The 26,077-nt window shown below is 34.2% G+C and overlaps 2 protein-coding genes, 1 non-coding gene and 1 pseudogene across 3 annotated transcripts; 3 read left to right on the plus strand and 1 right to left on the minus strand.

Annotated features, from left to right (window-relative positions):
- The first annotated feature begins 2,616 nt into the window (after positions 1-2,616).
- Positions 2,617-13,292, plus strand: LOC121979613 (alpha-soluble NSF attachment protein-like). The gene is made up of 9 exons (XM_042531608.1): positions 2,617-3,014; positions 4,467-4,486; positions 4,568-4,640; positions 4,864-4,943; positions 5,298-5,449; positions 11,604-11,763; positions 11,834-11,881; positions 12,377-12,457; positions 12,949-13,292. The coding sequence occupies exons 1-9, from the start codon at positions 2,720-2,722 to the stop codon at positions 13,027-13,029; spliced, it is 990 nt and encodes a 329-aa protein (XP_042387542.1). The 5' UTR covers positions 2,617-2,719; the 3' UTR covers positions 13,030-13,292.
- Positions 8,032-11,619, plus strand: LOC121980550 (annotated as a pseudogene).
- A 2,554-nt stretch (positions 13,293-15,846) lies between the features above and the next one.
- On the minus strand, positions 15,847-19,685 carry LOC121982871 (F-box/LRR-repeat protein At1g67190). The gene is made up of 3 exons (XM_042535898.1): positions 19,532-19,685; positions 17,531-19,164; positions 15,847-16,086 (listed from the first exon to the last, which is right to left on the minus strand). Exon 2 carries the CDS (start codon positions 18,997-18,999, stop codon positions 17,743-17,745), a length of 1,257 nt encoding a protein of 418 aa, XP_042391832.1. The 5' UTR covers positions 19,000-19,164; positions 19,532-19,685; the 3' UTR covers positions 15,847-16,086; positions 17,531-17,742.
- A 443-nt stretch (positions 19,686-20,128) lies between these two features.
- TRNAL-UAG lies at positions 20,129-20,208 on the plus strand. Its single transcript has one exon. It is a non-coding gene; the product is annotated as a tRNA-Leu (tRNA).
- Positions 20,209-26,077: the final 5,869 nt, after the last annotated feature.

Below are 26,077 nucleotides of genomic sequence, written 5' to 3' on the forward strand. Positions count from 1 at the left end.
CCAAATGGGCCGACGACATAAGGGCCGACGGTCGACGACCCGAGGGTCGCCAAATGGGCCAAGAGGGCCGGGTCGTTACAATAAAAAGGCGCCTTTTTATTGTAACGACCCGACCCTCTTGGCTCATTTGGCGAGCCACCAAGGGATGCCAAAATAGAAAACTTTCTCTCTTCTTCTTCCTCTCCAAGTAACCGGCCACCAAGATAGAGTCTTCTCCAATTCTTTCAAGTTTCGGCCACCATGAAGAGATGAGTGTCGACCTTAGAAAGAAGAAAGGAAGAGAAGAAAGGATGGTGTGCCGCCAGCCTAAGGAAGAGAAAAGGGAGAGGGAGGAAGGGGCCGACCACACCAAGGAAAAGAGAGGAGAGAATAGGGTTGTGTATCTCATGAGGCACCCTCTCATTCTCTTTTATAATCCTTGGTCAAGGCAAAAAAAGGAAGGTTTTAAACATAATTAAAACTTCCTTATTTGTGGCCTTCCTTTAAAAGGAAATTTTAACAACAATTAAAATCTCTCTTTTCTAAATTTTCTATTGTACATGGCAATAAAGGAAAGTTTTAAAATTAATCTCTCTCTTTTAAAACATGCACATGTAGACAACTACAAAAAGGAAAGATTAATTAAAACTTCTCTGTTTAAATCATGGTTATAAAAAGGAAAGTTTTATTAAAATCTCTCTTTTAAATATTATAGATAACTATAAATAAGGAAAGATTTTAACAAAATTAAAATCTCTCTTTAAATAGCTATAAAAGGAAAGATTTTAAAATTTTAAAACACTCTTTTAAAACCATGAGGATGGCTATAAAAGGAAATTAAAATCTTTCTTTTAACCATTGTAGATAAGTACAAAAAAGGAAAGATTTTAACAAAATAAAATCTCTCTTTTAACCATTGTAGATAACTACAAATAAGGAAATATTTTAACAAAATTTTATTTTAAACAAAACTTCCTTTTTCCTTTACCTATGGTCGGCCCCATGCTTGGTCACCAAGTATGGCTTGGTTGGCCACTACATGAGCTCCAAAATAATGCTTGGTCGACCCCCTTGCTCCAAGCAAGGATGTGTCCGACCCATTACTTGGGTCAGAAGTGGACTATGTGGATACAAGGCATTATAGATGCTACAACAGGGACTAAGAGGAGAAATTAGTTTTGGTCTCCCGATAAGCTTGAGCTTCTTGTGTTCACCCCGAACACCCAACTCAAGTTCATCAATAATAACTCATACCACTAAAGAGTTATTATTTAATTACCACACCAATCCCAAATTACATTATGGGCTCCTTCTTATCATGAGTGCATTTTATCTCCTTGTGTTTAAGATATCGAATGTCCATTAATTAAATAAGTTACTGGCAACTCACTTAATTAATATCTAGCTCCAAGAGTACTTCTTGAATCCCTTGCGCATCTAAGAAGTTCAGGTCTTGACCTTATCCAGAGAGGAATTCAGATTCGGGTACTGCTCTATTTAAAGCTGGCTCCTCGAGTAGTCTTCCTTTTCCTTGATCAAGAAGATTGACCTTCCGAGACTTCTACTTCGCCGCTAGGAGAATAGCCTTAAGCAATTCCCTGGGATGGGAAAGAACCATGCGCACGAAAGCTGAGCAAGAGAGACATGCGTTACGTAAGACGTAAGAACAACAAAGAGGCAACAGCAAGAGCTTCAATCGGGTGCAGGGTTTATATGACAATCCTTATGAGCTCCTCAAGGAGACATTATCAACTTATATTACTAGAATACAGTTTCCTTCTATAATCAATAACACATCATATAAATAATATTATTTCTCAACTTATTAAAGGTGAATTTAAAATCGAATCACAAATAAATAGTAAATTTTATTTATCAAATAAATAATATATTATTAAAGGTGATTGCCTTTATAACACTCTCAAATATAACATGGTGAAGCAATTATCTAAGATCAATCTATATAAACCAAGCTTTGTCTTCCAAACATTAATTAGATAATTGAATTAGGTTTTTATACTTATATTTTGATATGCTTTTGGACCGTCATTATATTATTTTGGACAAAACTTATTGAGTGAATGTCATTTTGAATTGAACTTATTGGATGATTTTCATTTTGGACAAACTTATGGGATGAATGTAACTGTAATTGAGAGATATGCTTCCTACCCTTTTTTGTTCTTTATTTTTGAGCTACAGATATGCTTTATGTTAAATGATTTTCTTGTCATCTTTTTCCGATATTTCCTCCTAAATTCATTATATTGAATTTTGTAGTGTAATTGCAGTGTTAAAGAAATTTGAAATCGATTGGGTCAGTAATTAAGAAAATCCTCCTGTTAATAAGTTTTTAATATATCTAGACTCAAAATGAATAAAGTTTCCTTGTTAAATGAAGTTCCTAACATATATATAAAGTCAACAAAAGTGAAGTAGGCATATGTGTTTGATGAAAAATAATATAGTAAAATATTAAATTAGATTATACATTAAAATTTTTAAATAAATAAATTTTTATTATTGAACTAAATATATCCTGTTAAAATAATGCGCTACTCTGAAGATATGGGATTTTTTTTTTTTAAAAAAAAGTTGACATTGAAAAATTAAGGTAATTTGATAAATATGACGTAAGATAAGATTTTCCTGCGTTGGCAAGGCAATTCTATCTCGTCTTCTCTTGTTGCCATATAGATCATAAATGTTCGCCTGCCTGCGTTGGAATTGGTAAGACGAGATGGCGGATCAGAACTCGAAGGGCGAAGATTTCGTTCAGAAGGCGGAGAAGAAGCTATCGGGATGGGGAATCTTCGGATCCAAGTACGACGACGCCGCCGATTTGTACGAGAAGGCCTGCAATTGCTTCAAGCTCGCCAAAAACTGTACTTCTTTTGCCTTTTTCCTATCGATCCCTTCTTTGCCGATTTGGATTCGCATGTTTTATAGGATTTTTATGTTTGTACAGATAAATCAGTTTTCCGATCATTCTTCTTGCGAATATTCAGTTCAGAATCAGGAACGAATCAGGAATCGTTCCTGATTCTGGTGGACGAGTTGATCGCGGTCAAACACTTTTGTATTCGCTAGTTGGATTCTGGTTTTGTTTGCCATTTAGGATCCCTTAGGAAGCCAAATTTCTAGTCTGTCGTTAAATATTGGCTATTGGTGGTAACATCTTGCTAGGGATCGATCCAAAAACTTTGTAGGTTGAACTATTAGCATCTAGTATTTTTAACTAATTGGCTTCGTCTTGTTGTGGTCAACGGATCATTTTTATGTGCCCCTATCAGTACTTGCTAGTTTTCAAACCCTAATTCAAGGAACGCCATTCTCTTGTCCTGTGTTAACTTGGCGTCTTGACTGTGTGATCCATCTTGTGCTACACGTCAGATCCTGTAGGTGAAGGCAAATGATGATATAATTGCTGCTATCTTGTTGGGCATATTTCAGAGCTAATATCAGATGCATTGAATGTCCTCATTCTTAACGAATTTTGAGAAGCTCATGCTGCATGTATTGAAGAGGGCAAGTTTGATAAACTATGGAAAGCATGCTGTGAATGTTCTATCTGCCACAGGTGTGGCCCAATCTTCTAAGGTCATTTTTACCCTGTGTAATCCATGTGGGTAAGAGAGGAGAGCTTTGATTTTTAGGAGCACTCCTTTGTTTACCCGAAGGAGCTCTCTCTAGTCCTTGGCGCTTTCTTCCTAGAAACTCCGTTCACCGAAAACAAGGTTGACATACTATTGTAGCCCCAAAGCCCCAGCACAATCCCGATCTTATCCCTGTGTGAGCTTTGGTGAAGGTGCAAAATCCCATGGTGCTCATTTGGGCAGCAACAGCAATGAATTAGGCAACGGTGACAAATTGGTGGTCAATTGGACCATTGTAGCTGTGGCAAAGAGTAGACTTGTCGACCTTCTCTCCTCTCCCTTAGTCCATGTCCTCTCAGTGTGGTAAACAAAGGAGTTTAAATGAAATGAAGAAAAGAATAGAATATAAGTGCTATACTAAGCAAGGAAAAAAAAAAGAAGACAACAAGTGTGTTTATCAGTAGGGGTTTTACCTATTTGTTTGGCGAAATTGGGTAATGTCTCATTTGACACTGAAAACTATTCTATAACTTTGGGATAGAAGATAAGAAGATGACTAAATCAAACAAGAAAATTAATATTACTCTTCTGTATTACACAGAGTCCAGTTTTGAGCTTGATCTCCTAGGACTCATTATCTTTCTTAGGGATCATTTTCTCCATTAGAACAGATCAGATGCTAGTCAGATATCACAGAGTCAAGTATGGGGGTGGGGTGGGGGTTCAAATTTATCAGTTTCAGTTTATTTATGTTTAGATTTTTTTTTATTAGTCTAGTAATTGACTTGTATTTGTTGTTGTTATGGTCTTTCCTTTATTTCTCAAAAAGATATTATTTATGGTAATACTTCTAAATCTTGTCATTGTGGATATAGCTGGCATGTGTAATAGGCTCTTGTCAACATTTGAAGGTTAGAATAATGATAGTGATAGTAATAGTTTGACATGTATATCTAAATGATGTTTAATTATTCTTTAACATCATCGCACAGTTAGAAAGCAAGCATGAAGCTGCCTCTTCTTATGTTGATGCAGCAAATTGTTACAAGAAAATCTCAATTCAAGGTATACAATCATCTGAATGTAACTAACTCCAGTTTCTCCATGATTTTGATAAGTTTATAATTTCTTGATACTGTAATAGTGTTTTCTTCTTTTTCCCTGAATTTGAATGGCTCCATGTTTCTTAGTTTTTCCAGTTCATGTAACTAAAGATGAAAAGTGAGCAGCAATTTTGAAACTCTCACTTTTCTTTTTGGACCTCAGAAACTTTATCCATTCATTGCAGATGCAACAGAGTCATTAAACCAAGCTGTCAACATTTTCTTGGAGATTGGTAGACTAAACATGGCTGCAAGATATTGCAAGGTATGAACTATCTGGGAAGTTCCTTTTTTATTGTTTTTCTCTAAGTTTATTTGAATTAGTCATAAAACTCAATTTGAGGAAACATTCACGCATTTATAGTTATTCTGGTTTTAATTACATAGGTGGAGACTTCACTGATTTTACTGATACGTTGGCATGGGCATGCCATGCATTAACTATGTTATATATCGTGATAGTTTGAGCATGAAAATGGTTCAAAATTATGTGTCTGGAATGGAATCACTGTTTGGCTCTATTTTGCTATGTTTCCTGATTTAAGTTGGTGTGCATGTACAACTGTTGGTTGTTTTAAGATATTGGTTTCGTTTACTGAGATTCCACATCATCTTACAGGACCTTGGTGAGTTATATGAGCAAGAACAGAATCCGGAGAAGGCTATTGAGTACTTTGAACGAGCTGCTGATCTATTTCAAAGTGAGGAAGTGACAACTTCTGCTAACCAATGTAATCAAAAGGTTGCACAGCTAGCTGCTCAACTAGAACAGTAAGCATAATAATCTTGTATTTTATTCTAGCACATTAAACTGTGAATCTTATCTGCAATGTTTTTGCTTCTATATGATCTATTTATTAACAAGTAGGATTATAACATAAACCTTTTGTTGTAAATGCTCCTGAAGTAGGAATTTTGCACGTTGGAAGATGCATTGCTAGAATTTGTTGATTTTCACCCTTCTGTCCATGCTTGAAATTACATTTATATGTTTAATTCATTGATTTATTATAGTAAGGTGATACTTTTCTGTGCAAATGCAAAACAAATTACAGTTGTCTATCTTATTGGCTTACCATAGTTAGTTGTTACTTTTTTATGTTCATATGTAAATTATCTATTTGATTTTTTCATTTTTACCATCATTTTGTTTTCGGTGAGTATTTGTTCACCAAGTAAGAAAATAGTGTAGCATGTATCAGCATGTGTTATTACAAGTTTATTGGCTGTCCAAGAATTTTAATTGATTTAGTAATACAACAACAACCAAGCCTTATTTCACTAGACGGAGTTAGTTATATGGATCCTTCTATGTCATTGGGCTATCTCCTACTATATTATTATTTATATTTAAATAAATTTTATCTTGTTTTATTATCGTCAACTAAGCCTTTTTTCGTGTTTCTCTTCCTTGTTTGATATGAACATTTGTCATAATTTCACATCGTCTAACTAAAACATTTATTGGTCATCTAAGTTCATATTCATATCATCTTAAACTTGTCTCCCAGAGTTTTTCATCAATAGGTGCAATCCTGACTCTCTCTAACATTTTCATTTCTTATGATGCCCATCGTTTTTGTACATCCACCTTAACATCCTTATAAATACAACTCTCATCTTCTGCTTATGTGTTCACATCATACCCAACATTTAGCACATCCACCTTAATCGACGTTTTGTAAAACTTTCCTTTAAGTCTTAAAGGTACTTTACGATCACAAAGAACATCTGACGCTCTCCTCCATTTCAACCATCCTGCTTGTATCTCATGTAAGACCTCTCTCAATCCCTCCATCCTTTTTGCAAAAATGATCATAAATACTTAAAACTCTTTGTTACAGACAATTCACCATCTTCTATCTTAACAATTGTCTTATTACTTCTAATATTGCTAAACTTAAATTACATATATTCTGTCTTTACTTTACTAAGTCTAAAACCTTTCACTTCTAATGTTTCTTGCTAAGATTTGAGTTTAGCATTTATTCCTTCATGTGTCTCATCTATGATTTACTAAAACAATATCATTTGCAAACATGGTACTACATCTCAGATGTGTAGTTCATTCATGATTAGTGTAAAAAAATAGGAACTTAAAGTTGATCCTTGATGTAACTCGAAACGCTTCAGTTAATTCGCCAGAAGTCTTCACTTTTGTCAGTACATCCTCATACATATATTAAGTTCAATATACGCTATGTTAACACTTCTCTTTTCTAGAGTTCTCCACATAATTTTTCTTAGGACTCTATCATGAGTTTTTTCTAGGTGGACGAATACCATGTGTAAGTCTTGCTTTTGTTCCTGATACTTTTCAATTATTTGCTGAGAAGTTGTATAGTTTATATTATGGGCATTCTATGCATAAATCCAAATTGATTTTCAATCACCTTGGTTTATATTCCTAGTTTTTTTCTATTACTCTTTCCCAAAGTTTAATCATATGATTCATTGATTTAATATCTCTATAGTTTGCACAATTTTATACGTCTTCTTTATTTTTATATAAGAGAATTAGAGTATTTGTCGTCCGATTAAATATTTTTTTAGTTTTCAATATCAATTTGTGAGTAATTTAATATCTTGTTTCCCAAGGCACTTTCATACCTGTATCGTAATATCATTTGGTGCAACTGTTTTTTCCATTTTGCATCTCATTTAAAGCTTGCGCTAAAATTTGAATTCTACGATACAAATTTAAATTTATATACTCATTTGACTTACTTAAATTACCTAAATTAAGTTGGTCATCTTTCATCACTCTTTTATTTTCTCATCATTTACTAGTACCCTATTATATTCATCTTTAATACATCTTAATTGATTTAGCAGTTTTTCCAAAATTTGGTCTGAACTAGATGATACTAGATATCCATATAACTTAGTTACTTTTACATAGTAGAACACCTTGATCCACTGTTTTACCCAATGTTGTCAAAATCGCGAGTCGGAACGTAGAATCGCACGATTCTACGCATTTCTGGTGGCCTTCCTCGTTGCGTGCCCAGGCGGAAGCGGAATCTGGTGGAATCGTGCAGAATCACGTGGAAGTGTAGCGGAAATCGTAGACTCGTAAGAGTCCAGCGATTTTCCAAGACCAGAAGGTCGATCGCAGCGATCGATCAAACACGGGTCCAAGAAACCTCGCTCCAAATAACACGTGCGTTTCTCCTTCAGAAAAATAGGGAGATCGGTCTGTGGACCGATCCACCTATGGCCTGATCGGTCCACAGACCGATCTGCAAGGGCCGATCGGCCTAGGGGTTGATCGGTCTGGGGACCGATCGGCCTAGGGGCTGATCGGTCTGGGGACCGATCGGCCCTTGCAGATCGGTCTGTGGACCGATCAGGCCCTAGGCTGATCGGTCCCCAGACCGATCAGCAAGGGCCGATCCCTATTTCCGCCTTCGTCACGTGTTTCTCACGAGTCGGTTGTCGTTTTCTGCGTGGGACAGAGGGACAGGGAGAGTTTCGGGACAGAAGATTTGATATCAAGAAACCCTAACTTTCCTAAGTCGCGTCGCGAGCCATTGTCGCCGCAACTGCTGTGCTTCGTTCTTCTTCAGCAACCATCGTCTCCTTCACGTACGCGTCTGTCTCCTCCTCCCTGTGCGTCCGGTGTGCGTCGACCGGCACTGTGACTGACTTCAATTAAAGGTACGCCATCATCCGCCTCTGTCCCTTCTCCATCTATCTCATCTGTGGGTCTCTGTTCTTTACTTCTTTGGCCGTCTCTGTCCCGTCTGCATCTCTGAAGGCTGTTGGCCACGTCTGTGGTTCGCGAGCTGCTGTTGCAGAGTTGCAGTGTCGTTGGTGAAGCTGAAGCTGCGTGGTGGTGTTCTTGTTCTTCTTTAATTTCACAAAAATGAGTAGAGAAGCTAGTGTTGGTGGGTCTGGTGAAGCAAGCTCCAATAGTGGTGCAGCCATTCCAAGCGTAGCTTCCACAACTAGTGGAACTTCAGATTCCAAAAGATTGGCAGTGAATGCTCCTGGAAATAGATCTGATCCAGGTTGGAAACATGGAATTGCAGTTGATGAAAATCCAAAGAAAGTGCAATGCAAATACTGTCAAAAGGTGATAAATGGAGGGATTTATAGACTCAAGCATCATTTGGCAGGAACACAAAAGGATGTTGGAGCATGCAAGGCTGTTAGTGATGATGTAAGGAAGGAAATGTGGAAAATTGTATCCTCATTGCAAGAAAATTTAATAAAGAGGGCAAAGGAGATTGAAGGAAGATCAAGTGATTCAAGTCCTCTTGGCCAATATGAAGATGAGGAGGTGGAGGGTGCAAAAAGACAAAGGCGAGAAATTGCAAAGAATCCTGCTGATCTATTCAAGAAAAGGGGTGTGAGTAGTCAAACTACCATCAATGGCATTTTCAAGAAGAATTTGAGGGAGGAAGCTTGCCAAGGGATTGCCTCTTTTTTCTACAATAATGCTATACCTTTTCATGTGGCAAAAAGTGATGAATTCAAGAAGATGCTAGACTTGGTTGCAAGACATGGTATTGGCTTTAAGCCTCCATCCTACCATGAGATTAGAGTCAAGTATTTGAAACAACAAGTTGATTGCACCAAAGAAGTTATAGAGCAGCACAAAGCATTTTGGAAGAAAATGGGATGCACAATTATGACTGATGGGTGGACAGATAAGAGGAGGAGGACTATATTAAACTTCTTGGTTAATAGTCCTATGGGAACCATTTTTTTGAAGTCAATTGATGCATCTGATATATCTAAAACAGCTGACAAGATTTTCAAGTTGATGGATGAAATTGTTGAAGAAGTTGGTGAAGAATTGTCACAGACAATGCAGCAAACTACAAAGCAGCCGGGGAGATGTTGATGGGGAAGAGAAAGAGGCTATATTGGACGCCTTGTGCAGCTCATTGCATCGATTTAATGTTGGAGGATTTTGAAAAAAAGATACCAATACATAAAGAGACAATTGCACGAGGTAAAAAGATCACAACTTACATCTATTCAAGGACTGCGCTTATTTCTCTATTGCATCATTTTACCAAAGAAAAGGATTTGATTAGACCAGCCACTACTCGTTTTGCCACATCTTACTTGACTTTGGGTTGCTTGAATGACAATAAGGGAGCATTGATTAGAATGTTTACATCCAAAGAATGGAAATCTAGTCAATTTGCAAAGACTAAAGATGGAAAGGTTATTGAAAATGTGGTAATGGATAAGGACTTCTGGAAAAGCATTATTACATGCTTGAGGAGTGCTTATCCTTTGATCAAAGTCCTTCGTTTGGTAGACTCAGATGAGAAGCCTGCCATGGGGTTCATTTATGAGGAAATGGACAGGGCCAAAGAAAAGATACAAGCTGCCTTTAATGGTATTAAGAAAAGGTAACTTAATTTATTACTAATTATTAAATACTCGTATAAATTTATAATTTCTTGGAAACTAATTCAAATTTTTTCTCACTCTTTAGTTACTTGCCTCTATGGGAAATTATAGATGCAAGATGGGATAATCAACTACATCGGCCTTTGCATGCTGCGGGCTATTACCTTAACCCTCAATTTCATTACAGTCCTAATTTTAAAGCTGACTTTGAAGTGAAAAGAGGACTATATGATTGTCTACAAAGGATGGTTGAAAGTATGGAAGAAGTAAAGAAGATTGATGCTCAACTGGAAGACTTCAAATATCGAAAGAAATTCTTTGGTAGTGCAGTAGCCACTTGTGGAATTGAAACCAAAACTCCAGCACAATGGTGGGAATCATATGGTTATGAACATCCTGAGTTGCAAAAGTTTGCTATTCGTGTTTTGAGCTTGACATGCAGCTCATCTGGCTGTGAGAGGAATTGGAGTGCATTTGAGATGGTATTGCATTTCATTCTTGAATGAAATTACCTAGTTGTATGTGATTATATGAGTATGTGTTAATTGATTTTGTTATTATTTAGGTCCACACTAAGAGAAGAAATCGTTTGAAGGCAAAAACGATGAATGATGTAGTCTTTGTGATGGCTAATTCAAAATTAGCCAAGAAGAAGGAATTGAGGAAAGTCAATGACTATAGCATTGATGACCTAGCTTCTGATGATGATTGGATTGTGGATGATAGTGAAAATTTAGATTTGGATGCTTCAAATGAAGATTTGGTTCCAGTTGAAGAAGGACCTAGTAGTGGAGCACCTCATGATGATTTGGAGCTGCCTAGTTATGATGATGATGAAGTTGAAGAAGGTGGAGATGCCATGGAGGATGCTGGAGATGAAGAACACATGGAGGATGATTATGAATTCATGAATTTATGAAGTTTAGACTTTAGAACTTGACTATTATTTTTCATGTTGTAGACTTATATGTTATCTAAAATTTGTGACTTATGACTTATTTTATGTGTGGATTGTAGAAGACCTTATAAATGTTTAGTTTAATCAAATGTTTAATGTGTTTTTGAGGTTATTAATCTTATGTATGTTATTTTCTATGAGTATATATATGTTTATATATAATTTTACATTTTGGTAGAAACTTACGATTCGTGTTACGATACTACGAGTTTACGATTCTACAACTCCCTTCCGTTTCAACGTAGAATCTCGATTTTGACAACCTTGGTTTTTCCTTCTACATTCAGTTCCTCAGATTTACGTCTGCCATATGGAAGTTGTATTTGGTGAATTGCTGCTTTTACTTTGATCATAAGACCATGTGAAACAAAGATTTGCTTTCGTTCTGGGTCATGTACTTATCTTTTAGTGATCTCAAGGTTTTGAAAATTTTTATATACACCATTTGCTTTGATCATTGTTGAAGACTTTGCAGATCATATGGGATCTATATGCTTTCTAGAATCCTCATGTGCATATGTTTGTGTTCAAATAATTTAAACTTTCCATTGCAGTTGTGTTCATGGAAAATTTGACACATTGTGATCTTTCCAGATACCCTAAGGCAATTGAAATATATGAAGCAATTGCGAAACACTCAATCAATAATAATCTTCTCAAGTACAGTGTTAAGGGGATTCTTCTTAATGCCGGAATATGCCAATTGTGCAAAGGTGATGTTGTTGCAATTACAAACGCATTAGAGAGATATCAGGTTTGTTTGTTTTGGTTAATAATTGACTTCTTTTTGTATAAAGTATCATTAAACTGACTGCACTTTGCAGGAAATCGATCCTACTTTTTCAGGGTCAAGGGAATGCAAACTTTTATCTGTAAGACTTCATTTTTTATTTTTGGGCGACAAGTTTGTCTAGTTTCTCTCTTACAGATAATTCCTTTGCTTTGTTGGTCAACTTCCTAAAATCCTGTTTGCTAGAAGATGTGACAATCTATTTCACCACATAAAATCTTTTCAACTGGCGGTTTTTTTGAAATGACATATAACACTAGGAAGTTATATTTAATCTGTACCAGTATGTGTGCTTAACTGTATTATTTTGGTAATTTTTGCTTGGGGATGCACCAAAAGGAAAAGACAAAACAACTATAAAAGATACTAACACAATTGTACAGATAATATATAGCCAATTGGTCCTCTTATTATTTATCTGTTACAATAAATTTTGACTAGTTATGGTACAAGAGAAATAAATTTTCTGTGAAGCTTCAGGTCTTAGCTATTGACATGTCAGCTAATATATGTTCAATTTGTTTCCTTTTTTTCTGAGATACGTCTTTCACTTTGAAAAATACCACTTTCATTTCAGGCATTAGCAGATTCAATGGATGAGGAAGATGTTGGGAAATTTACAGAAGCCCTTCATGAGTACGATAGTATGACGAGGCTGGTATGTATTTTCTATTAATGTTAAGACTGTTAGTTGTAGTTTCTTGAGATCTGGGTTCATTGTTAAACTTGAGATAACAATTGTTTTGTTGCCCAACCTTATTGAGTTAGTTTCCAATTATAAGAGATGTTTGATTTAGATTTTTGCATTCTAGGATGATGATTGGAATTAGCACTTATTATTCGCTTCTATTGATCTACATTCGACCGTATAAAATAGTTCCTCTAAGAATTTGTTAACAAGTCCCAATATCCTACATACTCGTCAATGCGTATTTCAAGAAACATAATTTTACAGATAAGCACAAATAGGCCTTTCAGCTGAGATACGAAGGTTATTAGTCTATGTTCTTTGCACCTGCACAAATAGCTTTCGCATATCTTCACCTTGACATTATTTATTGATCACAACGACATTAGATGCAATTTTGCTGTTCATGTTGGTTAAACTTTTGCATTTTTGCTGATGATACAAATCTCAATGGACAACAGGATGCTTGGAAAACCACACTTCTGTTACGCGTGAAGAATGCCATCAAACAAAAGGAAGAAGAGGAAGACGATCTCACCTAATTCATTCCTACCAGATAGTAATAGGATTGCCTTCATCTTCGTCTGTACTCGCACATACTATATCTCATTACACGCGCGTTGTCATTCATTGCTTGTTTATGGTTGTCTTGGTTTGAAGAGATTGGTTTGAGTGTACGAGGTTAATACGTTCAGGTTGTGTGCAACTACTTACTCTTAACCCAGAAGACAGGCTAAATTATGTTCAACAATACGGGTGGGCATTTGCCGACTTGCTCCTATTTCAACATTTAATTCTACAATAAGTTGTTTGGTAGTTAACTTGAGCAATAAACAAATAGATGTTGCAAACATATTAAAGGGGGAACTTCAAGTGCTGCTGGACACCTTGAAAGTACTTTCACTAAACTCCCTTTGGTGACGACTTATTCTTGTGGTTTGATCGATCGCCCAATGCTCTTATCTCTTTCAATGGGATCCATTGTGCCCTGGGCTTGAAGATCCTAGTTGGGTAGCTTTAGTAAACATGACAATGTGAACATTTTAGATATTTGGTATAATGTGACAATTGGTACGATAGAAAATTGTGTTATTTGGCAACAGAGATGTTTAAAGTGATATTTCAAAATAAAAATATAATAAGATGCTATTTAAATATTTTTTTTAAAAAAAAACTTTTTGAGGTAAGCAATAATAAAGGGGACTTTTAATTTTTATCCATTATTTTTTTAATAGCATTTCTTGAGAAACCAAATCAGTAACTAAATCAAAATTAAACTATAATTGCTAGTTTAATTTGGTTTGGTACAAGTTAAATTGAATTTGCATTTATACATTATAATTTGTTTTCAAATTTCATTTGTAAACTATAAATTATACTGATCAAATTCTATCTTATAAAATAGATATAATATGTGAAGTTAAAATATTACACTGTAACTTTTTTACGTAAATGTTATAGATATTTAAATTTTCAGAATGAACCTCATGTGTTGCTGTCCAACTTAACCATGAAGCAATCCGCACTAGTCTTGCAAGAACATTGCGAAAAAAATTCACAACATTGTGTCAAAATTTAAAACACACACACACAATGAGTACACACATACAAATACATTCTATTCACTATTGACTTTTTGTCAAAGTTATGAGTAAATGTTTTGATTTCAACAACAATTTAAGTGCATCATCCTATACTTCACTTTTTTTTTTTATTAATATATACTTGTTTACTTACAAAAAAAACTAGGAGATGTTTTAAGAATACAAAGATCATAAAGGACAGTTATATGCTTTCAAATTTCTTTTTATTGCAGATGCTCCATAGTTGGTACAATAAGGGTGGAGGCATGTGCTAGTCTATCTGGGCTTTAGCTTGGGGAGTCCATTTTAGGGTTTAGGTAAGAAACTCATATATTTAGGAATGTCTTCATATGTTTAATCATCTTAATCAATTATGATCCTAAATTCTCAAATCAAATTCCATGATCAACTCGGGTAAATTATAATTTCTCCGCCACGGGATATACTACGTAAGTTATTATTATTTTCTTTGTGCATGAGTGTATCATAGTTAACTAGATCCACTATCAGAGTTTCAATGTATAAGACTATGATTCTTCTTGCCAAAAAAACAGAAAGCTCAACATAATGAAAGCTCTCTTGACCCCACATGTTGATCTACATGACTCATCAGGCCATCTACATCAGCCAAAAACTTATTTCTAATAGATATCTAACACATTAGCCTGAGATATAGACAATTCCCAATTTACTTATCTTTTTCATATATTTATCGGTCTTTTTTTGGAACCTAATGCTATCTTATATAGGAATAGTTGAACTTTTGTCAATTGACAGTTGTTATATATATAAAAGAAAAATTGTCCGACTAAATTAGTGACTAAATTTAAATTCCGTCGCTAAATTAACAACCGAATTAATATTCGGTTGCTAAATGGCAACATAAAATTATGAAATAATAATCCCTTTAAATATAAATTTTATTTTTTTCAATTTAAAATTTATCTATTAATAGATGCAGTTGATCCAAATTTTATTATTAGTATTATTTATAATTAATTATATTACTAATTTAAATTTTAATATAAAAAAATATTTAATGGAGTCTAGCATTGGCTTGGTTTCCCTAAGCTTAGAATTGAATTATAAGTAAAATGTCCACATAGTGATTCCAAGATGTTATTAATATTGACTCGAGTTTAAATATAAATGAAATACTTCAAGAATCTATAAAGTATAATTAATTCATCTTTACCGTAAATAAGATGGGTAAATATATCTATTGTTCGAGCAAAAGATGAATCATCAAGAAGAGAAATAAATTAAAAGAAACAATTATCTCAAATGGGTAGGGTTAATTAATTACAAAATTAACTTATAATCTTTACAATTTTTTTCAAATTTGAAAGAAAAGTTATAGAAAAGAGAGAATACGTGTTATAAATTCTTTATGAATTTAATTTGAAAAGTATGAACTCTACTAATTAAAATAAAAAAAAAATTGAAAAAGAATTAATACATACTTTAATTTAATTTACAAAGATGATCACTTCATCCAACCCCTAATAAGTCAAATTATATGTACTTCCTACTACTTTAGTTTACTTTATTTAATCCATTATGTAGTTTATTTAGTGTGGAAAAATGGAGGTGCAAGAAATAAGAATAAATTATAAAAGATGTGTGTGTAAATAACATATACAAGTCAGATTACAATTAGAAAAATGAGAATTCATGCAATACCAATCAAGTTTGTGCATATAAATGTGTGTGTGTGTGTGTTTTCCAGAATTCAAATGGAGTGGAAAATCTTGTAGTTGAGACAAATGAAGAGGATGAAGCTAAATTCACATCTAATATTATTTTTATAGAGAAGTTACACATGAAACTAACCAAAAAGGTCACCAACATAGGAAAGGAAAGAAATTGCGGGAGGCTGCAACGAAAACAAACAAACTGAAACGCTACACTCTGCGGTCCATAGAACGAACAATTCAAGTGCACCAAAGTTAATCCCAACAATACCTTGTGCGTGGAGAGCCTGATGCAAACTCCTAGTACCGGTGAGCTAGTGACCTGCCAGAAGTCTAAGTTAAACATCAGACTCATCAAGTCATAACACAAGCATCAGACTCATGGAATATGAATTCAGTCAAATAAAAGGCTGAACATTCTGATCTACCATGCCCAGCTTTAGGCTCACTTCTTGGTGACAAATGGTATTTGCAGCTACAAAGAAATAAACAACATTGTTCATTTTTGTTCAATATAATTAGTCACCAATTCTCAAAAAATTGAGGAAACAACATTTTCATTTCACATAATTTACATGGAAAAGTAACGGCAACTTTTTGGGTATTGTAGAATTGGTTTTAAAACACAATGAAGGGATTATATACTGCAAAATTAATTGCATATTAATAAATTATCATTCTCTTTCTGAGTGTGATAACAATCACCAAATTATGGTTCCATATCAATACAAATAGATGGATAATTCCTTCCAAATTTTTGCATTTTAAGTAGAGGCCTTGAATCCTAAATCATTTTAATCCTAAAACACTGCACAAAATTAACCTTCTACAATTACACAAGCAAATCCAAGCTCCAAAGAATTATAAGTGCAAGTTGATATATAGCCCTTGTGCGGATGACACTCATGGCTGATCCCTAGATGATGAAAGCATAAACTTATTATTATTAATTTTGCCGTATATCAGATTAGGAAATTCGTACTTATTCTTTCAGAGATATTAAAAATGATAATCTTGTCGTATATCTTCGCAAGAAACTTTGCCAATACTTTGTACCCCACCTTCCCCACCAAGGTCCCTAGTTTTCACTAACGTATGGCAATAGCCTAATAGGATTGCGCACATGCAAACTATAAAGTCCTATTTTGCCCCAAAACTACACGACCATATTACACCTGTATAGGATAATGACTTCCCAAATTTCATGACATGTTTTAGTTTGCCAACAAAAATCTACCTAGTTACCAAATTCTCACTTCTTATGTCTTTAGATAAGCTCACTGTTACATACACAGTGAGCCTTACATGCAGGTTAACATGCTCTGCTAGCTTAATTAACATAGTCACCCAAGCTCAATAAATTAAATAATTAATTCAAACAACTTAGTTTTGATAACGCATGGGCATGGGCAACAAAAAAAAAAAGATAAAGAATAAAAAAGAAACACAATTATACCATAAAACATAGAAGCATACAGTTTATTTAGCGTTTTTGGATGAATAGAAAATTCAGATTGTCATCACTCCAGAAAGAGATAAGCAAGTTGTATATGTATGCTTATATATAGAATAACACACAGAGTTCATAATAATGAATTTTCAGAAGAACTATATACATAGCCAACCTATATGGCATTACAAAATTATTCTTATGAAGTAAGACTGCTCAATAGAAAATCTCATAACCAAAATCAAAATTGTATCCTGGAGAACAGTACTAGGAGAAGATAGGAATCAAGGTTAAATGGAATTAGAAAGCGACTTACATTCAGCTAAACTTACTTCCCTGGTGCATGTTCTCATCAAGAAAATTTCTTAGCTTCTTTTTCTTCTTTTGTGCATGAAGAAAAGCTATGTATGTGTCATTGTCATGTCCAAGATAATGGAGAAATGAGTAAACAAAATGATGTTTTTGTATCTTCCATCCGATGCAAGAGTTTCTCAAAAGGAGACCAATGGCTTGTTCACTTGTAATTAATTAGTCATACACAAATCGCACATCAACATGAATATATTTCCTCATAAGACGCAATACAGATGAAGTAACATTGGTTACCATTTGAGACTGTTCATCCGTTTTCATCCCCGAAAGTACACCATGGATAACTAATTTCTTGAGGTTGGGACATCTTCTAATCATCCCAAAAACCCAAAGCCGAAAGTTATCACTTATGATAGTCCATCCTAGTTCTAATACATTAACATTTTCCAGGGTCGAGGAGCCTCGCAACGCATATAGTAGTCCATCTCTAATGTCGTAGTTCAACGCCAGATGTTTAAGTTCTGGGAATGAAACGGCAATAGATTCAACATCAATGAAGAGGTCATCCTTACAAACAAACGCTACTGCCCAGAGCCTCAATGTTCTTAGTTTAGATGCTCTGGAAATCATTTGGTAAAATTTGGGCAACTTTATCATAAAGTAACTCACATCAATAACCTTCAAATTGTCCAAGTTCGCACCGATTTCCAAATGGGTGGCAACGATATCATCTATCTTCAAATGTTGAAGAGAGCCTTTTCCATTTAGCTTTAAAAAACCAATATTTGAGTCATTTAATAAGTGCAAGCTCTCAAGGTTATCTGCCTCCAAAATTATTTTTTCCACACTTACTTTCTCTGCAAATATGCACTTCAATGTAGGACTACTCAGTTCCATTGATGATTGAGAATCTGAAGTGACAATTTCTACAACATCAAGGGTCAAGGACTCTATTCTCGGACACACAGTAAACAATATGCTCAGATCCAAGGCAGAGATAATAACATGTCTGAGAGAAAGAGATTTGAGACAAGTAAATCTCAGATAAGTTGGTTCAACCCTGATTATAGAATGATGATCTAGATCCAAAGCTTGCAACTTATGTCGACTGCATTGCTCTGGAACATTCACATTTGGAATAGTGTGCCCATTGTAGGACAAACTCTGTAATGTTTTTCTAGTGTACATAAGCCAAGCAATGACTGGGACAGCCGCAAATTCATGGGCACTGCCCATATGAATTGAAAGACACTGCAATCCCACAGTTTGTGATATAGTTTGTGTTATAAGGATCTCTAGCTGCCTCGCAGTAATATCACGGGGCCAATCACCAAATTTGAAAGAAAGCGTATGAAGGTACTTCTTGTAGGCTTCTCTCCATTTCCGGCAAGTTGCAGATAAACCAACAACATCTCGAGCAGTTCCAAGACGAGAAAGTATATCACCAATGATTTCCACAGGAAGATGTTCCATGATCCAAGATAAAGTAGCTTAGTCAACAGCAACAGTTTCAAGCAGTGTCGTCTCAACAATTGGTTGAATTATACAAATGCAAAATCCGCTTCTAAACTAGAAGAGCCATTGGAGGAAGAAAGCAATCTGAAAAGGTCGACTAACTAACTCCAGAATGTTCCTTTCCTGTAGAAATATTTGCCGGATAAAGAAATTCAAAAAAAAAAGAATCAAGAGACAAAAATTTTCATCATCTTCCAAAATCTTTGAACAAATCCAGACAATATGAATATTCTTCAGATCAATATAAGAGCAAAAAAAACAACAGAAATCTCGTAAGGAAATAATGACAAGATCCAGGTTTTCTTCGAACTTCGATGAAGCAACACTGAGTATTTAAACCTATTCCATCAACCATTCATGAAAAATCTTCATCAAATGAACTCGACGAACAGATTCACGATTCAACATTAAGAACGAAATGAATTTACAAACTTCAATCATCTGAATCAAACAAAATACAAGACTACAGAGTGTGGATCGAGCGGCATACCTTCCAGTCTCGCGTCAATCGACGAAACCATCAACGGGGAGCGCGAAAGAAAGGATTGATGCGAGGGTAGAACAGGAGTATCGCAGATCGAGGGTTACCGATCAACGTTGGCGTCGAATAGCAAGAAGCGATCGGGAGAAGACGCTTGGGGGATGCTTCGCTTCGGCTTTAAAGAATTTATAAATTTAATAATATTTATAGTTTATGGAAATATTAAAATTTAAATAATTAATTAATTAAATTATTCAAGAAATACATTTCACACTTAGTCGGTAATTTTACAAATATGCCCTTAGTAATTACAAGTCTGATTGATTTGGTTGATTAAATCGTATTTATATGATTAGATCATAAGGTTTTGTCTAAATAAACTTGTGAGAAACTATTTTATTACACTTATAAACAAGCTTATAAATAATCGAATAAGCTCGTAAAGTCTTAAAATAGACTAGCAATCTTTGATGTCAAACTCACTAATCCAATTAAATATATTTTAAATTTAAATTCTTCAAATAATTAAATAGGTTCTAATTAAAAACTAGGGGTTTCGTAATAAGTTATATTAAAAGTTAATAAAATTTGAAATCCCATCAAAGAGACAGTTTGGCCGAGTGGTCTAAGGCGCCAGATTTAGGCTCTGGTCCGAAAGGGCGTGGGTTCAAATCCCACAGCTGTCATCGAGTTTTTTAAATGTTTTTCTTTTTGAAAAATCGAGCGAAGTTTTCTTTATTAACTTGATTTTAGGTTTTTGTATTATGAACTTGCAGTAAACATTATATTTTAAAATGGCAGATCAATTTTCAGTAAATATAAACTGCCCAACGAATCAAATATATTATGAAAATATTAATATTCAGATTCGAGGTTGGAATGTATGTTACTATTTGAATCCGATTCAAAGTTTGAAAATACTAATTAACATTGGGGATCTCGAATCCAAATGGATTCGAATTCGATTCGATTCGAATTTTAGCTCTAAATCATTTGAATTAATTGTACTTCGATTCAAATTATTTGAATCTTAATTTTATTAATTTATATTAAAATTATATGCAATAAAAAAATAAATAAAATGACAAATGCATCAATAATATGAAAAAACAGAATAAAATTTTTATACAACACCCATTTCCAATTCAAGTAATTTGTATAGAAATAAAATAAAATTTAGACGGAATAAAAACTAGTGACAATAAATAAAATGTAAATTCAGTAATTTATAATAATTTAGCTGGTTAAAAGTTTATAAACAAAATGAAACATACAAGATCCAACATCCAATTTTAATTAGTTGAAAGTTTAGCATTACATTTCACAGTTCAAACAAATAAATAAAAATTAATAAAAGCTTCAATCGGTTATCTTCAATCTATCGTCACATTTTCAAGTTAAAAAAAAACCAATAAAAACTTATGAAAATAAAAAGTTCATACTTTTACCCCCTCTTCAAGAAATAAAATGAGTAGATTAATACAACAAGAAGTAATTTATTCTTTTAAAAAACAAGAATAATGTTGGAGAAATTCTATGCTTCAAAAAGAGAAAGAGATTGACAAGAGAAAAAAGGGACTTACGTCTCAGTTTCCCTTCATTAAAATGTCGAAGGTTTGAAGGTAGTGAAAGAAACTTTTGTGTGGTCTCCACTTTTTAGATCTCGAGTTCCTGACCATTAGAACCACAATCGCATGAACAACTTCTATTTCATCAACAAATAAAATGAATACACAGATTAAAACAAACAATCAGTAATTTTTTCTTAAAAAAGAAGAAAAAAAACTAGAAATGATTCTAGAGTAATCCTATACTTCAACAAAAAAAAGAGAAAGACATTGAGAAGAGAAAGAAGGAACTTACGTGATATGGGAAATCACAAGTGTATGATTCTATCATCAAATAATAAAATATCAAATTCATAGGGAATGTGAATCAAGTACTAGTATGAGTGACAAACTAGGTTATCTAGAGAATCAAAGGTAGTTGAAGTCACGAACAAACTTAAGAAAATTAAGAAGGAGAGGGAGAGAGAGAGCTGTATACAAGAGAATTGAGGGAAAGGCAGAGAGATCATAGAAGGTCCAGTGGTGAAGGCAATTCTTGGACTTCAGTTTCACCCAAACGATTATAAACACCTAATTTATATTTGGTTTCCTATCCTCAATTGGTATTTATGTAGGTAGACCATCTTATGGTATATGATGTGAGCTTTTACATCTACAATGATGTATCAATCCTAATCATTGTCTATAACAAATTAGGTTTGATCCATTAAGCTATATGATGACCTAGTGCTCCTTGCGACATACCGAGTTGCACTTTCATATCTGACTCTTCGCGTCTCAGTTTCCTATGGGTCGGAGGATCAGATTCTCCTTTCGATTCATCCCTAAACTCTAGTGGGATATGAATCTCATGCTTTTGGCATCGAGATCGTGTTAATATAGTAGATCTGGATCATAAACACACATTTCATCAAACAAAAAATATGCAAACATATAGATTAATTGAAAAGATGTTCACATAATAAAAGGGCTACTTCCTACTTCATATAATCATGAGAACAACTCCATAACAAAAAAATTACAATAAGAAGACACAAATGAAAGCATTTATATAGATGAAAACAATGAATAGAGATAGAGAGATGCTTAAAGAGAAGATTCAAGGTATCTTCAGAGTAGTTCCTTGTGCCGGAGATGGACGGATCGTCGGAGTCAATGAAAATGATGGCTCTAGGGTTTCCCCAAAAGAGGAGTAATTTTTTAAAACCTTTACTTGAAGCTAAGTGTTTTACGTTTAAAGCTAAGTACCAAATTTATCAAAGTATTTTTAAGTTAAGTTTTGTACTTGACAAAACATTTACTTTCAAAATTTAGCTAAGTCTATGTTGAAAATATAAATGTTTTCAAAGCTAAGTACTTAAGCTAAGCTTTTATGAAAATTCTCTTAAAGTTAAGTACTTAAACTAAACGTCTATCAAGAAAATCCTTTTAAAAATTTAAGTATTTATCAATACTTTTAAGGGTTTGTCAAAATCTTTCAAAGGCTTTTCAAATTTAACTAAGTGTTTTCCAAAGCAATTATTTTCAAATGCTAAGTTTTGCCAAGTTTTTTGTTGAAAGAGCTAAGTATTTTTCAAGCTAAGTACTTAACTATGCTTTTGTTAAAAAAAACCCCCTTTAAGCAAAATACTTAATCAAATTTTATAAAAGCTAAACTTAGTTAGATTATGTTTTAAAACTTAGCTATCTGACAAAGTTTTTGGAAAAAGATATAAAAGTTTCTAAGTTTTTGTTGAAAAAATTAGATATTTTTCAAAATATTTCTAAATTAGCTAAGTATCTTCAAAGCTAAATTTTACTAAGTGCTACTATTCAGGGGAGCATAAAATTACGTAAAATATTTTTTTCTCTATACTTATTTCTTTTTATTTATGTCAAAGCGGGAGAGAAGAGTTAAAGTTAAAAAAAAAAACTTAAGACTTAAGAATTAAGAATTTAAACATAAGGAGGAGCATACATTTTACAAATTTTTACATTCATGCTCATGTTTAAATTTCTTAATTTCTATTAATTTCATATTTAAATTTTGTCATATTTTTACTTAACTTTGAACTGTGTTGCCATAATAAAAAAGGGAGAGATCGTTAGTGCGGGAAGCATTCGACGATCGAACCAGTGTTTTGATTATGTCAAAGGGTTCAAGTTAAGTTGGTTTGTTATCTAATGTGTGTGAATGAGGTTGTAGGTGTTGGTTGATACTCGGAATATCATACCGGTTCCCCTGTACAAAAATTTTGTACAAGTCCTGAACCATTCCTAACAACCTATTGTGTTCTTTAGAAATTAAATTAGGAATCACAAACGGAACTTAACATTATTGATTCCAAATTTAACTTATTTGTTCTTAGAGATTTAGACTTCAATCGCAAACGATACTTAACATTATCGATCCAAATCTACCTATGTTACAAATTCAATTAAATATTAATTTCAGAGATTGACTTCCAGGTTAAACATGGCGAGGCACTAGGCCTTCTTGGGAATGGGAGCATCCACCACTTCCTAGACAAAGCCTTTCAACGAAATTTAATATTTAATTTCCTTATAATAACCCTAGGTTTAACTAAAAGGAACAATCGAATCACAAGATCGAAAAAAATCAAAAGAACACAAACTCAAATCACAAATTCGAAACCTAAAATCATATACCTCTTATGTTTGGTATTTCGAAATTTATACAAAGAAAACTAGTATGATGCGAAATAGAATTATTAGTTATACCTTTCTTTGTAAGCAACAACCTCTTGATCTTCTATGGTATTCCTCTTCTTATCTCGAGTATCATGTGGGCGATGATTGGTGTCGGCCTTTTTGCATGTCACGAGGCACCCCAAATTGATAAAGATTGGAACCCAATTAACTAAAGATAAAACATGTCGTAGTAAGGAGTCCCAAGTCGTATTTTTCCAATGATAACTAATAAGTGTGTGTGCATTCTTGAATTGGTTCCAATCAAAATCCCATTTCACTTGAGTACATTTAATTCCCAAGAGTGCTCTAGAACAATCTAAAATAGGAGCAAAACATTGTTGTTCTCATTAACACTTGATTCATTTCCTTATCCTCAAACTAAAATCAACTAAGCTCGGATTCTAATGTATCATTAAATTCAATCAATTAATTACCACATCTTCAATTCTCAACAACAGTAATAACTAAATTCAGAGCTCAAACCGAATTGTAGAAACTGAAATAATATCAAATTCATAATCACAATCAACTCCACAATCAAGCACAACAACAAACATTCAATTCTCAACTTCATTCAACCACTCTTAATAGAGATAAACAATGAAAAGTTAATGCGATTCATTCAACAATCAAGCACTTTAACAACCACAATAAAATCCAATGAATCAAACAAGAGTTTTCTTAATTCATGAATCGAAATTAACTCTAACTTATATAAACCGAAACAAGAAATTCCATGTAGAAAGAAATTGCAAACTAATTAGTTAGCTACAAGATTCATATTACAGAAACTTAAACTGAAATAAGGAACTCAAAATAAGAAATAAATTGCAACATTAGTTAATAGCTGAACGTAACTGGGATTGCATCAAACAAAAACAGAAATCGAATTGTAGAAAATTGAATCAAAAAGAAATGGTAAGGAAATTGAATCAGATCTGATGATCTGAGCAAGTTTGAGACAATTCAAAGACAAAGAATAAGGAAAACAAAACCCTAACATTCCACAAACCCAAATCCCATAGCAATCTTCTCCACTCTGCTGTGAAACAGAGTTACCTCTGGAAAACATCCTTCGAGCAACCAACAGCGAAGAACCAAGCTTCCAACTAATCCAGCCGACTCCTCATAGCATCTGGGAAACACCCTCGATCTCACAATCGGCTGGAGTTTTCAACGTACGAAGAAACAACGCTGAGTTCTGGAATTTGTGACTTCAATTGATTGATCAGATCAATGTGGAGTTGCTGATGGGATGGATAAACGGCAGTGTGATCGAAGCTTCTGGGAAACACCCTCGAGAGCTCCGATGCTGATGGAAATCCAGATCTGGGAAACACCCTCGAGCTGGATTGCGGTGGAACAGAACTAACACTGCAGACTGGGAAACACCCTCGACTGCTCTCTGTGACCTCGGACGAAGATCGCCGGAGCTCAGGAATCGCCGCCGGTGAAGAACTCTAGCTCGCAGATCTGGAATTGGGAATGGGAGCTTCGGCGTCGCGGAAGAAGGAAGAAGAACACTATAGCAAAATCGCGAGATCGCCGAGCCCAGGGACACTGTAGTTCCTCACGCGACTTTTAAACCTCCTCAAATCTGATCGGACGGTCCAGATTAACTCGGGGCTTGATCAACGGATGGATGAACTCAGATCTAGATCAAAACCTCTGGATCTTCATCTATGGATGAGATCTGCTCCTCATTAGGTCGGATGGACCAGATTCTCAACGGATGGCTCAGATCTCTCTGATCTTCAACGAACGATCCAAATCAATCCAAAACTTGATCACCTCGTTTAGCCCTATATTTGAGCCCAAATGTGGTCTGATTTGATCGGGTTCATGACCCTTTTGATGCATATAAAATAAGAATCAAATATTAGCATCAAATACCATAATTATAAGTCAATTTGCAATTAAGTCCAAATTCAAATGCAATTATGAAATATGATGTGAATGTAAGATTAAGCTATAAAAAGACCATTAAAAATGTGCATTATGAATCAAGATAATATAGCCAAAATCATAGTTATCAAATCCCCCACACTTAATCTTGGGCGCCCCGTTCAAGTCAAGAAAACTACAAATTATCTCCATAATAATTTCCTAGCAATACCTAGAAGATAGTAAAGGGTAATTAACTAAGGTCATCTTGAAGATCACAAACAATCATGAATACAATTCAAATAATAATCAGTAGGTATGGTGGTTTCAATCCACATGAAAAATTAAGCAAGTTGCAATCTCACAAGATATTTTCCTATTCTAGCTCTCACATTCAAAATTGCATATAAGT

The sequence above is a fragment of the Zingiber officinale genome, chromosome 5A (assembly GCF_018446385.1).
Source record: "Zingiber officinale cultivar Zhangliang chromosome 5A, Zo_v1.1, whole genome shotgun sequence".
Lineage (NCBI taxonomy): Eukaryota > Viridiplantae > Streptophyta > Magnoliopsida > Zingiberales > Zingiberaceae > Zingiber > Zingiber officinale.

Excerpts from the sequence above, each read along its gene's own strand:
- LOC121979613 (XM_042531608.1), top strand. The coding sequence starts at position 2,720 with ATGGCGGATCAGAACTCGAAGGGCGAAGATTTCGTTCAGAAGGCGGAG. Across the intron at positions 4,944-5,297 it reads TGGCTGCAAGATATTGCAAG|GACCTTGGTGAGTTATATGA; the intron begins GTATGAACTATC and ends ATCATCTTACAG. Across the intron at positions 12,458-12,948 it reads ACGATAGTATGACGAGGCTG|GATGCTTGGAAAACCACACT; the intron begins GTATGTATTTTC and ends AATGGACAACAG.
- LOC121982871 (XM_042535898.1), bottom strand. The coding sequence starts at position 18,999 with ATGGAACATCTTCCTGTGGAAATCATTGGTGATATACTTTCTCGTCTT.